Genomic DNA, 15,945 nt, shown 5'->3' with positions numbered 1-15,945 from the left:
TGAGCTCGAGTCTCGCTCGGGCTTCACATAACCAAGTGTCGAGCCCGAGCTCGAGAGACTGTTTAATGGCCAGGCTTATCGGCAAACATTGAGAAATTGATTTCGAACTGCTCAATATGTATCCAATACCAAAGGTCCAAGATACCCCCAAAGCAATGGATTCATTCAATCAATGGTCAAAAATTTCAAAAGTCATTACTTGAAATCTGAGTCGCAGGATCATTATTTGATGCTGCTGGCAATGATATCTGCACCATTAGAGAATGGCTATAGTCCGGCAGAACTGCTAATGAGCCGAAGATTGAGAACACCCCTGTCATCAAGCAATCAACAATTGATACCTCGTCTGACTGATTTCGCTTCAGTAAGACAGAAGGAAAAGGAGAAGGCAGATAAACAGAAAACCTATTTTGATCGTTGCCACGGTGCAAAAACTCTTCCACGTTTGAAGATAGGACAGCCAGTCTGGGTGTCAGATATGCGAACATATGGAAAGGTGAAGGAAGGTCACCATACTCCACGGTCTTACATTATCAAAACTCCCAGTGGCACGTTCCGCAGAAACAGAATACATTTACACCCATCGTCTATTCCCCAGTCAGTCTCCCAGGAAGAGGAACCGCAAATCGTCGATGACGAGAATTCGACTGGATCGTCCAACGAGAATACTCCCGAGGAAGAAACAACTCCCAGGACGGAGAATGGGACAGGATCCGGGAATAAGGAACTTTATGAAGCAACACCAGAAATCATAGAAAACTCCCGACCGGGTGAAGAGAACCTTCCCAAAACCCGTAGTGGCAGACCGGTACGAATCCCAAGACGGTATCTGGATTACCAGCAGTAAAAGAAAAGGGGAGATGTAATATATGTTGATGATTTGAATAAACATTAAATGTAATGTAATATATTGTTGATGATTCAGATAAACGAAATGTAATCGTGTAGGTGCCGAGGTGGCGGAACCAAGAGGAGGGGAGAAAAACAAACGGAGCGACATCGCTCGAGAGAACCGGATGTAGAAGTGTTTTAGTTGTGTTAATAAAGAGTTATTCGTATTATATTATCTGGTCAGTTGAGTCGTTTATAATACATTTACCACGAACTCAATTTATTTTAATGTTTGTTCAAAGTAATATTACTTTTATCGCTATATCTGGATTTGTTTTTTTATTTTATATTTATATTTTTATACATTACTCTTCTGTTATTTTCTTGTCTTTATACGTTGTCAATTTTTCGAATTAAAATATAGCCTATGTATTCCATTTTTGGAACGCAGATGTTCCAATTCTATAATTCAATTGTTAATTACGTAAAAGGTGTGTTATGATTATAAAATATAGTAATTGAAATTAAAACTTTCAGTCATTTAAATTATATTTTATAATAATTGAGAGTAATGTAACAGTACAAATTGCATATTGTAATAAATAGTTGTTGCTTAATAAGGATGTTCGCACTTTTATAAAAATAAAGAGACGACCCTCCGTCTCTTTATTTTTATAGAACCGGACAGACTAGCCGGTGACCAGAGACCCTAAGACAGAAACGGCGACGACGGATTTGCGGATTCGTCCCTACGTCTAGGAAATTTAGAATGCCTAAGGATTCTGAAAACGAAGAACCCGAAGAATTTCTCTACAGATTTCCTTAGTAAAAGTTCGGTACCGCTAACCGAAATCGTGGATCAAATTGTAGCGAACGATCGAGATTTTGAAAGGAGTGCAAAAGCAAAACCAGGCGTTTCGGATGCCATATTCCGCTACCGACGTTTGCTTAAGGAAAGAAAAAAGCCACAAATGAAACTACACGACTTTATCGCAAAAAACAGAAATCGTCACAAAATATCAACTTCACATTTCTCACATCTTCTCACACTTTAAAGTGGCCGGAAAATCTTCGTAACACCACCTTTGAACTTTCTCCGCAATAAACGCCGTTGCGGTAACCGTATAAAGTTTCCTTTCGTTAATGCCGTACAACCGTTCCTGTCCAACGAACGAATAACTGGGAAAAGTCGGTCGTTTCTCGGTACCGCAAGCCTAATTGCAACAGGAAGAACCGAGTGTAATAAAATCATTATTTTTTACCCCTTTATTCGACGTCTCGGTCAAAACTCGTCTTACGAAAGAGTATTTGAACCGCAATTAATTCTTTCCGAGTATTGAAGGTGTGACTTTACGTTTTCTTAAGGTCGGTTACAGACGACGGCGAGAGTTATTTTGAGTGTACGCTGATTAGAAGCAAATGTAATACATGTCCTGTTCGAAGGGTCCGAGGATTGTAAAAATGCCCGTGAAGTAGAGGTGTCCGTTAATAGAGGTTTCACTGTATTATGATTTCTTCTTTATGGTTCCGACAGAACGTTTGGAATTGTAGAAGTTCGTAGCCAGAAAAGATTTCCGGAAGTATTTTAGAGTGAAAAAATATCAACTTTTAAGTCGCCTTATATTTTACTTTATTCGTCATTCCCACTTAGGGTCGAGTTATAAACTCCGTAACGTAACCGTGTCCGTATTCGTCAATGTTTGCTACACCGGATATCTATAGCAATAGTTATAAACTACCGTAAGGCCTTTCCGTGTCCGTAAAGGAACGAAGCATGCGCAAAATCATCGGCAGTTATTGCCAGATCTAACACTATAATTATTTTCCTACTTTTTTATGACCAAAGTAATTCTTATCTTAAAATTTTATATTATTCAGAAGCGGCATTTTCGGGTAAAAGTTACGTGTTAACCAATTTGTGAAAGTTTCGTCGGTTGCTTCCGGCACAACTTCCGATTGTATATCGACTGACGGCGACCTAGCGCATGCGCTGTTGGTCAATTCTCCGTATCCTACCGTAAAAGTTTGATCGATCCAAACTTTTCTTACGGAATACGGTACGGCTATACGGATACGATACGGAGTTTATACCCACGCTGTACGGATACACTTACAGCTATGGATACGGTACGGAGTTTATAACTCTACCCTTAAGCCTGGACTACACATTACCGGAATCCGCGACGTAATCGTAAAACTGAAAGCCAAACTGACGAAACTTTCAGTTTTGGAAGGTTCGGTTGGGCAGAAACAAGACTGAAAGCAAAGTTAAAAATTATTTAACTTTTTCGTTTTCGTTCCGCGCTTCTGTCGTACTGCAACCAATAAAAACGCCAGGATTTGTGACGCGTAGTCACGTGCATTCGTCACCTATAGTTTGATTGTCGTAAAGGCGGAAAGTGTAGCGAAAAGGATGAAGAAACAAATAGATTTGGTATTATTCATTGAAGAAGTTAGAAAATACGACAAAAAATGTAAATAATTCAAAGATTATTAACAATTTCATTGTTAATAAATGCAGAGAAAATAAAGCGAGGCAAAATCCGTAGCGCCGTCCATGTTTGACTCTACGACAATTACAAAACTGATCAACAGATGGCGCAGTTCCACGTAACGTGCTAGTGGAGTCACGTTAAAACGAAAACTCTGTCAGCCGATTGCAGACAGAGATTACGTTAAACGACGTTTAACAACAGAACGGCCTATGGACGTTGGCTGGCCGAACCGAGGTTTAAAATGCGTTGCAAAGACGACGAGCGTCTATTTCTAAACGCCCTCTACAAGAACTTCGGCAAAACACTGGCTCTTACTTTCTTGGCCATTACTTTTCTGTTATAGGAGTCGTTCGGCCAATCTGGTTATTCGTTTGTGACGTCAGAAAAGATCGCCAGCTGTATTCTGAAAGCTTCCGGAAATAGAATCTTAAGGCTTTTTTTTTTTTTTTTTTTTTTTTTAACTCTTTCCGCCTTGTGGGCACTAAGAGGGCCTCTTTTAGTAGGCCCATTATGGGTTCGGCCAGGCCCACAATGGGGCGACCGGGTGGTGAGGGACGGGGCCCGACATATCCGAACGGACCACCCCCCGAAAAATTCCTGGGGATTTCTCGACCCGTTCGGATTCGATCCCGGGTCCCCCAGAGCGGTAGTCTGCCACCTTTACCGCTCGACCATCCGGCCGCTAGAATCTTAAGGCTGTCAACAAGCATTGTTCGGCAGTTAATGACGACCATTTTCCATTTCGACATTTAATTTCGTTGCCAATGCGGTTTAAAATACGAACAAATTCATATTTAGAAAATTTATACCGAATTCGAAATTCGTCTTCGGAATAATTTTTAACGAATTATTTCGACATCCTATCACTGTCACCCTTCGTAACTGTAAAAATAAATAATTTTAAATATTTTATTATTACTATTATATATATATTTTTTATTTCTGTAAAAAGATTTCGGTAATTATTAAAATTGTCTCGTTTGTTTAACACAACGTTCTGTAACTACAGTGACCCCGAAATTCATTAGCGTTTTATAACCGATACGATACTCGAACTGTAATTAATTGCATCTAATTCAAATTAATTGTAGTTTTAAGTCTTCTCCCATTTGAATATCAAAATTTGAACATTTAAAACAAATTTAAAGTATTTAATTTTGTTATTTTTGCTCTAAGCAATTAATTAATGAATAATTTTGTCGATTCGTCCCGTTTACAACATTTATCAAAGGAACGATATCCATTTTTTATCTAAACTTTGCCACCAACAAAACTACAAAAAGCCCTCTAAACCCGCTGTCGAGCGAGTCTAGAACGTAGGTCAAATAACTTGTTTCTAATCGCTGTCTACATTGTGGCAAGCGAGAAACACTGTTTCTGCGATGAAATTTTTCTGAACCGCGGTCTACCCGATCTGTAAACCGCCGTCGGCCTCTAAACGTTGTCTCTGCAATCGGCTGTGTATGTTTGAATTCTGTTTCTGAGTTTCTGTTTTCAGGTAATGTGGAGTCCAGGCTTTAGAGCATTCCGTTCTAAACATTATCGTATCTTTTTATGGAGAAATCATTCATTTGTAAGTAAGGTGTCTACCTAAAAATTGAAATTATTTTTATTTTTAACTGATAAGTATTACGAATAAAGCTATCCTAATTTGTAATTATGACCAGAAAATACCACAAAACGAATCCGGCTAAGGGCGCTGTTTGCCGCAGCGGCATAGTTTAGAACTAATGATCGCGCATGATTCTCAACCGTTTTTTCGTCACGGTACACTTTTAATAATTTAAAAATTTGGCGGCACACACGGTTACTTCGGTAAATACCGCAGGACAACCGGTGACGTCATAACAGTATTTTTTAAAAATCACTGTTATGACGTCACCGGTTGGTTATTTTGGTCACATTTTCTAAACGCCTTGGTAACTACTGGCAGCTACCGGTAACACCGTTTATAATTTCCAAACGCGTCGTAGGAAGGTAGAACCGATTGAACTACTTGTCTGACGTCGCTTATGTATGAGTATTTGCAGTGGGGGCACACTTCAAAAATTTCGCGGCACAGTGGTTGAGAATCACTGATCTAGACGCTTGTGCCCGCCGCTAGGGTGATGCGATTTGAATCGTTTCCGTAGTTTTCGTCGAATACGGGCTTAAGAAAAGAAACTGGTAAAAGACGGACAAGCGGCAAAACATCGGTCGTAACGTACAGTACCACAATTAATCTCGGTGCCGGTGAGATAGGCGGGCGGCTACATACGAAGAAGAATCCGTCTGGGAGCGGTGCGCGTATTTTTGTCGGAAGGGGCTCCCTCCACTTCCGGACTGCCACCGGCAAAAATTTGTTTTTACTACGACGTACCCGAGTTTGATACGTTGGAAGTTTAGGAGCATCTTCCCCGTACACATTAGGAATTTTTGATTGTTGTAGGAGTTACGTCCATTCCGAAACTGGCGGAGCATATCCCGATGTGCTTTTTATCCGAAGACATTGCGTCGATTTTATTCAAACAAAAATATAAAGTACAGCTAACCCCCGTATAACACGGGAGTTACGTTCCAAAAAATTGCCGTATTATGCGAATCCGTGTTATACGAAACAAAGAACTAGAGAGAAAAGGGGGGTTTGGTTCCAAAAATTAAAAAAAAAACATGCTGTTAAATCCTTCTTTAAATCAGACTTATGATTCACAAAAGGCCGATGCACGCATCGGGGCATACAAAATTACAAATAAAAATAATAATATACTGAATATTATACTGTAAAAATATAAAATAATTTATATTGTTAATTTAAATTAATTTAAATAATTGCTAGGGGCGCCCCTAGTGGCCATTTTTGGCATACAGTGATAGAATCCAGTTTTTCAGCTTTATATAGATTTTTTTTATGGGTAAAATACTTATTTAAGTAAATATTTTACCAGAGATTATTCATCCTATATGATAATCTCAGCATGAAAATCATCAACTGGTAACAGTTTTTAATACATTTCATGTTGTACGAGGGTTTTACCTAATTCCCGAACCGTGTTAGAGTGAACCCGTGCTATAAAAGCACCGTGCTATACGGGGGATGTTCCCAATTCTCGAACCGTGTTAGAGCGAATCCGTGCTATAGAAGTGCCGTGTTATACGGGGGTTACCTGTAAAACGTTTAAGGCATGCTTCTAAACGAGAAAATAGATCTCAAATTCTGTTGAATTTCAGATCTATTAATAACTGCTGTAATTAAATCCCGCATTTTGTTAAGTGAGGTCACCGTTAAAAAAAACAGGCGAAAACTTTTCATTCGAGCCAATAAACACTTTAATTATTAAGCGTGGAATCCGAGAAGAGTGTGGAAGCCACGAAATCTTAGGAAGATTGTAATATGAACGATCGAGACGAAAAAGGATCTTACTGAAATTTTCATTTTATTATACGGTATTTAATGTTTCTATATTTTAATTTATTGTCGGCATTTAAATCTGTTATTTTCACCTTAAATTACTGGTATAGTTTGGGGTAAGAAAGTAGCTTTCCGTTATTTTTAACGCAGAAAACTCATTCGCAGTTCGAACGGCCTCCCGGAACGAATTAAATTCGAAATACGAGGCACCACGGTATCGTAGCAGTCACCACACTATTTACAAATCGTAACTTACGAACATTGGCGTAGCCAGGGTTTTGTTATGGGGGCCTAGTAGAGGCTGTAATTTTCTGGGGAGGGGCACCAGGTTAACTGGGGGGCGTGCTCACCCATGCCCCTTCCTGGCTACGCCCATGCTTACGAACCGCTTTGCCAACACGAAATTTTGTTGTAACTTGCGATACGAGGTGCTTTCCAATCGGGGTCCAATCGGAGGACAGATTTTTCCAAACTTAACTTTTACCAGCCAAATTACGTAACCGGACGGCCGGGCCAAGAGACGGCGACCGAGAGGGATGACCTCGGTATCTTTTTAACAACTAAAAATACGGTAAAAACAGCGTAAACCGGAATGGCGCGGCACCCGATGCTTTTTCCGGTCGGCAGGTTTAGTTTCATGCCGAATAATGTTTCCGTTTAGGCGGGTTTTACCGTAATAAGCGCGGTCGAGAGAAGAGAAAGGAACACTCACGCCAGAGAGATGACGATGAAGTCCAACCAGTTCCAGGGATCCCGTAAATAAGTAAATTGCTCGAGAATGAATCCTCTGGCCGTGGCTTTGATGCAAGATTCTATCGTGTAGATGGCGGTAAAAGCTTTCCTGTAAAGAAACCCGGATGTAGTTTCGGTCGGCCGAGAAAATGCCGTTCCGCGGGGTTAAAACTTGCTCGGGAAGAGGAATTTTTCCTCCGGAAGCCGAAGAATAAACTAATCTTTCGGAACCGAAAGCGAGCGAGTCCGATTTTTCGTTACTCCGTTTACTAGCGTCAAATGGTATTTCTTACTATCACGCCACATCTAAGCTCGTCGTTTTGTCCCGGTCGCGGCCGAAATAAATCGGATATCACCGAAACGTTTACGACGTTTCAAACAGAAATTTTATGCTTTTGTAAGTCGCTACATCCAATTAAAAATTCCAGCAACCATTTGCGTAACTTTTCCGGCTCTTATGAGATTTCATTTAAAATATAATAATTAAATGTGTGTGGCGCCATCTCTTACGACATTTTATTATTAAAAATTTATATAATAGTATTATGAAACGGCAAAAAGCTTAATTTCGAAAGTATTTAGTATGATAGTTTCGTAAAACATTCTAATTGCTGATAACCAGTGAAATCGTTAAGTCCCATCCTTCTCGACATATGACAGGTGACCATCTCTATCTCCCATCCTGTCGATTTTTAACCATCATAATTTAGTAGCATCTATGTCTTTTATATGGGAGCTGTTGTGCCGAGTTTACAGCTAATAGCACGAGCTTCTTAGGCTCGAATTCACGAACGTCTCGTAAGATACGTCGTAGTATCTCTCCAATATCGTAAGTTACGAGAAACTAACAATATTTTACATTTCGTATTCACATAACACGTCGTAGCACCTAGAAAACAGAAATTGGTAACGTTTGGGGTGGGTGGGGGTCAAGGATTTCTTACGATTCTACTCGGGGTAGGGGGATCAGGGCCGGATTATCGAATAGGCAAAGTAGGCAAATGTCTAGGGCCCGTAATTCGGAGGGGCTCGGCTTCAGTAGCCATTACCTAAAAAAAAAAAAAAAAATGTCAACAGCCATCCGTGCGTCAGAAGTAATGGTTATGATTCATTTTCTAAATTTAAACTTATACGTCGCGACATCGCATATTCGATGTAGCGTTCAAGTTGCTCGAGTGCGAAGTTATTACTATTCAATAGTGTTTTATAAAACAGTTAAAAAGGGTGACACTACGGTGTGACTTGGGGTGACACCACGATATCCGCACCGGGTGTCACCCATGCTAGCTACGCTAATGTCACATTATATAAGATTTGTTTAGAAGCAACTTATTTAAAAGGGGTCCCAATTTAAATTTTTATCTAGGGCCCGCTAGAGGCTTAATCCGGCGCTGGGGGGGGGGGTAATAGAACTCGTCTTACCTAATATTCTTATTTTTAATTTTTGATTTCGTCGAGTGGCGGAGTTTTGAATTTGGCGGTTTCTATTAAGAACGCTCGTCGTACCAATGCCATCTCGTGTGACGTGATAGAATAATAACGCTGGCAGACTCACGCTCTACACACTTTTATATCGTGGAAGAAAGGCCATGTGGTTTCTCTCTCTTGTTTTGTTTTGTGTTTACACCTGCACTAACTAGTCGATCTGTCAAAGTTTTTTGCGTCCTTTTGAGAACATTTATATATAAATGAATATTATGACGTCGATTAATGATAATAATAACGAAAAGATTGTTAATAATTAAAAAAATACAGTTCTTAAAATAAATTGTTCATTCGAATTCATTAAATTATGTTTTTAAATTTGTTCACATAAAGTCTTTTATAAATAATAGTACAGTACATATTAATTAACTAATTAATAATTATATATTTTGGACCTAAGATTTTAAGTTTCACAAAAACATTTTTTTGTTAAAATCTTTTTTTAAAATCATACCTAATATTACGTAAGATAGGGAAGGTGAGGGGGATCAAAGAAAATATTACGGTTTCTTACGCAGGGGTGGTGGTGGTCTAGAATGGCCGAAATCGCCCTTACGTAATTTATGGACGACCCCTTACGACATGGTCGGTGACCGCTCGCGTTTATATGGAGCCGTTTCTTTCGGAATTTTCTTGCTGCACGTGGTACTTAATCTATAGTCTGGGGAAAGATAGCGTTTTATTTCTTTAGAACTAAAATTCATATGAATTACAGTAGAGGAGCATCGATTATCCGAAACAATTTGGGACTGGGGTTGTTCGGATAACCGATCGTGTACGGAAAAATATATGAATCTATCCCATGTTGAAATTCGTTCAAATCCTGGCGCGTCCTTAACTACCCTCTCGTGGTCGCGCCAGTGCTGCCAGCTAAAACACGTGCACCAACAAAAATAATATTGGAGTAGCCCATGACACAGCCAAATATTGCAGCGCCACAGCACTAGCGGAAATTGAAATTTGCCGACAGGAACGCTTTCGGTTGATCGCTATTCGGATAATCGATGCTCTGCCGTAGTTACTTTTAGATTATTTATACAGGCCCGAATACCTAAAGATGTAATCGATCTGGATGTGGAACAAAATCTACCCAAAATTGGTACTGGTAGTTATATTAATAGAAATATTCAAGAAGTTCGAAGTAAATTGACAAACTAATAGTTTTTTGGCTAAAAAAGATAACATTAAATTATAACGAATGAAATTTTTCGGACGATATTCTATAAACAGTTTTAATTCCACTGTGAAGAATTCTATCAACTTTTTCGTTGTTTGATAACGTCTTAAAAGTTTAAAAGAAATAATCAGAAAAAACGATCGAATCGATTATCCATCAATAGAACCAAATACTCGACCACCAGTACCTTGACTTACCACAGCTCTTACATATCGTAGTAGTTACGAGACTTTTTGCATCTGGCAACTTACGATGAATTTCGTCGTCAGTTACGATATGAGGTCTTTGTCAATCCGAGCCCTGGGCCTTAATCATTACCCCCTTCCGAGGAGGCGGCCGGATGGCCGAGCGGTTAAGGTACCACTGGGGGCCCGTAATCCGTCTGGATATGCCGGGTCCCCCACTCTGGGAAACCCGGCATATCCAGAAATTTCGGAGGGTTAAATTTGACATCATTCCAATACCCCACCACCCGGCCACTCCATTGTGGGCCTTGCCGAACCCATAATATGCTTGCTAATGGAGGCCCTCTTAGTGTCTACAAGGCGGAAAGAGTAAAAAAAAACACACACATTTCGAGATATTAACTGAAATAGACGCCAACACACATCTATAGAAATTTTTTACTGTTTTGGGTTTGGGGAGATTTGCAAAAATCTCGGAAGGTGAAATATGACACGATTCCAATACGTATTTCCCTCGTTACGTATACATAACAATCGGGAAAGTAAAATTAAATGTCTCTTTACGACAAAAGATTACATACGTTAAAAACAGCCGTTGTTTGGCACTAATGTTTCGAATTTGTTTCTGTAGAGGGAGCCGAAAGAAGCGTGTACAGTACTACGTTCCATGCGGCCGGATGGCCGAGCGGTCAAGGTTAGCAGCCTGCCGCCCTGGGGGACCCGGGATCGAATCCGGACGGGTCGAAAAATCCCCAGGAATTTTTCGGGGGTGGTCCGTCCGGATATGTCGGTCCCCGTCCCTCACCACCCGGCCGCCCCATTGTGGGCCTGGCCGAACCCATAATGGGCTTGCTATAAGAGGCCCTCTTAGTGCCCACTGGGCGGAAAGAGTTACAGAAAAAAAAAGTACTACGTTTCAGCGACTTATAGATATGTTCTGTATTGTTATAAAACAAGATGCTAAATTGTCTGGTGGACTAATACCGTTGGCCGATAGGCGAGTGATGGAATACTAAGAAGTATTCGAGATATCGAATATAAGGTCGATAGAAAATCGATTCTAATATTACAAATGGCGCCAATATGGAGCCGTAAGTACGAACGGTCTCAGTCTCGAAATAAACAACTGCCTCATTGGCACTTGCCGTTAGTTTGAGACGAGAAAAAGAGTGGGACGGTGGCGCGCCGTGACATTTGATGATAGGGAAGCTGCGTTTCTGCGAGAAGCCGACTTCCAGGGGCAATCAGTTAATTGCGCGTCAGTGACGATCTCGGTTCCATTCGTATTGTTTGTTCGATAAGCCAGTAAAAACCGTAGACTTCTCTAAATGTATTTTTAATATCACAGTTACATTCCGAATCGCTAGCCACGATATAAGGGCTAAAATTATAAATAAAATAATAAAAACTTACTCGGTGAAATCAAATGTGTGGTGTATGTATAGTACATACTCGTACCTGGTACAAAATATTCTTCAATTGTACGAATATATTTTTAAAGAAAATTATAATTAAATATATCAATAGCTTTGTAAAGAAACGTACATAAAAATAACGTCAAATCTTTACTTTTTAAATCTTAAAACAATCCATTTAGTCAAATAGCTCCCTACCAGCGACTAATGGATGGAGTCAGAGACGGTCCAGGTAGGTGTGCAGTGCGTGCGTGCCAAATCCCGAGGGTGCCGATACCGGTCAATGTCAAATGCCTCTTTTGTCGCATCACTCGTATACCTCAAAGGAGGCGACAAGGTTGTTGTACATTTTAAATGTTTCTCGCCATAGCCGTAAAAATCTAAATACGTTAAACTGAATAGATTGTCCGTCATTTGTTTTCTAACTAATTCGTTTTAGGACCAGGGTTCGTGGAAATTTCCAAAATTTACAACTTTTTGGTCACTCTCGTCGAAATGTAAAAATTTCTGTCTTTATTATCTAACATTACGAAGAAATCAGTCTGCTCTGTACTCCGCTAGAGTACAGAGCAGTAAGGCTTGGTTGGGTTAAGCCTTTGTTTAAGTAAAATTCCGGCTCTTTCACATTTATGTCCCCAATTCCCCAATATCTTAATTATTTAATTACTTCTTAAGTAGAAATAAGTCGAAACCGGTTACTTTGTACTTGAATATTTGTAGTCTTGGGAAAAAGTGGAAAGACAAATTTTTATGACAACGGATACATAAATCGTAAATTTAAGGAAAATAAATTCTGGAGCTTTTTTGTACCTCACGCATCTTTCATTAAATTTAGTTGTAAATGACGCTGCCAAAGTAATAGTTAATTTTTTAACATTATACAAGATGTGTACACGTTTTTTTCCACATACCCTTATAGATGGGACGTAGGAAATCGTACTATCACTGGTTTAACATCGAAATCCGTAAGTAATAGAAGATGGGAGAGCGGAATAAAAATATCGAAAATTTTAATGGATTTTTTAAAACTCCTGTCAACTATACAGAACTATCATAAAAACATCATACCAGTAAATCCTTATCGGTTGGGTTAAGTTATGAATCTACTCGTGATTCACATAATCGGGCGAGCAATGTAAAAATATAAAAACAGGTACTAATTTGAAGTGGAGAGCGTGTATCTTAAATTAAATAGATTAGGAATACGATTAAACATCGCAGCCCGCCACTGTGAGCACGTGGCAATAAATTTTTGCTGGTTAATTTTATATTGCTACTCGAGGCGGACGTCATCGGTCCCCGTATACGGGCTTCGCCGCGGGAGCGTGGTTGTTATTTATTAATACGAACAGAATGGGTCAAAGTAGCCAGACCCAAGGTGGAAATAATTGTTGTAAAGCATTAATCGATAAATTTGGTAAAATAAAATAAAGTTCAATCTTCCCCATCCCACCACACCGTAACGCTTCTAGCGCCCATCGCCGTGGATAAAAGTTTCGTTTTACTTTCTTCGATTGTAACCAATTGGTGCTCATTTCCGCCCAGAACCACCGCGTTATTTATTCTAGATTAGTTATCGATTAATTATTTACAGACGAATAAAAAGCAGCATTTTGCATTTCTTTCGTAATACTTGGCGTGACCAGTGGTGATATTCGGCGGGTTCGCACAGGTTCGGCCGAACCCGTTGTTAAAATTTTCAGTTTTCCGAACGGGTTCGCCCGAACCCGTTGTTAAAATTTTCAGTTTTTCCGAACCTTGTTAAACACACGGAACATTTTCTCAGTGAGTTTGTTTTTTTAAAAAAAAAAATATATTAAAATATGCGTATTATACTCTGTAATACTACTAAACTTATACCCCGTTCGTACCGAGCATTTCAATCTAGATTGTGAGCAAGGTCAGGGAGTATGTCTTGGTGCGATCTCTCTCGACCGTTTCAATCGAGGTTTAATCGCGATCGATTCAAGAGAGTTCTTGATCCAGTCATAAGAGACATCCCAGAATGCCACGCGCGCGAGATAATACAAGATGGCTGTCGAACACGTGTCGGGCTATGGACAGCGAAAGAAAAAGTATAATGTATCTCCAGAGATGAATGACACGTGTGTATTTCCAGAAGCGCCATTTCGCGGTAAAGATTATTCCTGCCTAAAAAAAAAGAAGGTCGACAGCCCTAAAATATTATCGTTACCTGCCCTTCACCCATGGCTTGTTACGTTCCAAGTACGCCACTGATTGTTAAGTATACGGTTGCAAGAAAAGGTATTGTATTTATCTCTATTCAAAACTTCCATTTCATTTGTCGGTGATTGTCAGGGAAAAATTTTCTGCTAGCGAACCCCTTGTTAAATATTTCGAATATCACCACTGGGCGTGACCCCGGATTTTCGCGGACTACCAGTTGGAGACCGCTGTTCTAGAGCAGTGGTTCTCAAACTTCTTGTGGTTGCGAACCCCGTGGACATAAATACAAATCTCTGAGTACACCTTCCGTAGACTGTAGCGCGGGGATAATGTCGAAATTAAAGATTGCCAGGCCGCTACCGGTGGCCCGAGTTTGAATCGCACTGTCTATGAAGATTTGTTTGGGCAACTACGTGGCGCAATATCTGTAAGACGGCTTAAATGTTCCAAAACTGACCTGTACGTTCGTAATCGGCGCTAAAACTGCGAAAGTCATTTTCTCACTTTTTTGGCTGCATTGCGTCGGCCTTCACATTTGAGCCGATAGCTGTGTTTGTACAGGAGAGAAAGCTTCACAGTTTTCACTTTCTTCGCGTAGCTCGCCCAGAAATTCAACTTCTTTATCAACACTTCAATTTTGTCACGTGCGTTGAATACTGAGGCAGAACTATCCTGAAGACCTAAATTTAATTTAATTCATTAAAGCGCGAAAAACCATCTGCCAAATACGCAACCCTTTGGATCAAAATGAAGTGTAGAAAACTGTCGTCCAACTCAAAAGAATACTCCGAAAACGAAAGCTTAAGTTGATTGCGCAGCTCCATTATACGCGTCAATACTGTACCTGGCGAGAGCCAGCGGAATTCTGTGTGCAACAGAAGCGTTACACGCTCGCTATCCATTTCGTTGCAGATAGAAGTAGGGGAGACCGGGGCTAGTTGTCACAAGGGGCATGTTGTCACAGTGCAAATATCACCTATATAATCAAAACTGAACGGTCACGTCATCTACGAGTAGGTTCGTTTATCGCTCGCCTACGTCGTTACAAAATTCGAATAATATCCGTTGCATTGTGTTCCGTAAATTAGCGTTTAAAAGATTTACAGCGAGTCGCGTAAATTTTGATGCACGTGTCTTGTGCTGTTTGAAAACTTGCAATTAAAAAAAGGTGAGTAGCAACCGTATTTCCTATTAGGTGGGTCCTTAATGTATATATACATTATGAGCAATCGAATTTTCTATTTTGAAATTAGAAACTATGAACCGATTTGTCAAGGAAGTTCATTCGGGGCGAATTGTCACTAAGACAGACTCATCGGAAGAGAAAGAAAAGACTTTCAAAGGTTTGTGGTGAGAGTTTGACTTCACGAGCTATGTACAGATGTAAATTCGTGTTATGTTTGTCACAACAGTGACTTTGAAGACAATATGTAAAGATTCGAGTTACTTGTCTTTCCCAGAACAAATAATAATAAATTAGTAATCTATTTTCTTTATAGAATTGGCACGAGTAAATATCACATTACGCATAATTTAACATAAGCAAAATAAACTCATGAAATGTGAGAACTTAGACTATATATATCCTGTGACAACATATCCCTAGACGGGTATGTTGTCACACAGTTTCTAAAATAATTAATAATTATGACAAAAAATTATTGAATGTTCATATATTTATTATAAACCAAATCAAAAGATATGTAGCTGTATACATTTTCACTTAAACGTAAGTAAATTGATATTATAGACCCTAAAACTAGAAATGACTAAAAACTGTGACTAGTCCCGGTCTCCCCTGAACATCCTCGCATTCACGGGCCTAGCCTCTGCAAAGTTAACAATTTTGACGACTTCGTCGAGAGTAGTTTGCAAGTTTGAGGGCATTTTCTTGGTTGCCAATGCTTCTCGATAAATAGTGCAATACTGTAGGGAAGAGCGGGGCTACAAGTTCCGTTTTTTAATCAACCTTATATTTTGTTATGGAAACATAATTCTAGCATAAGTATTAACAGATTAAAATTTAGTAATATATCTAACTTTGCTATAA

The 15,945-nt window shown here is 39.6% G+C and overlaps 2 protein-coding genes across 5 annotated transcripts in view; both read right to left on the bottom strand.

The window, feature by feature from the left end:
* The window catches only part of wal (electron transfer flavoprotein subunit alpha wal), a 100,998-nt gene that overhangs the window by 23,876 nt on the left and 61,177 nt on the right, over positions 1-15,945 (bottom strand). The gene's annotated exons all lie outside the window — the stretch shown is intronic.
* Positions 1-15,945, bottom strand: part of LOC136990759 (sodium channel protein para-like) — a 476,095-nt gene that overhangs the window by 449,056 nt on the left and 11,094 nt on the right. For all 4 annotated transcript variants that reach the window (XM_067289190.1, XM_067289191.1, XM_067289193.1 and 1 more), the window contains exon 4: positions 7,427-7,555. In XM_067289190.1, the coding sequence (XP_067145291.1) occupies positions 7,427-7,555 (129 nt within the window). The remainder of the gene's footprint in view (positions 1-7,426; positions 7,556-15,945) is intronic.

This window comes from Centruroides vittatus, unplaced genomic scaffold, assembly GCF_030686945.1.
Source record: "Centruroides vittatus isolate TY-2023 unplaced genomic scaffold, ASM3068694v2 contig_134, whole genome shotgun sequence".
Lineage (NCBI taxonomy): Eukaryota > Metazoa > Arthropoda > Arachnida > Scorpiones > Buthidae > Centruroides > Centruroides vittatus.
This window is presented reverse-complemented; position numbering and strand designations above follow the sequence as displayed.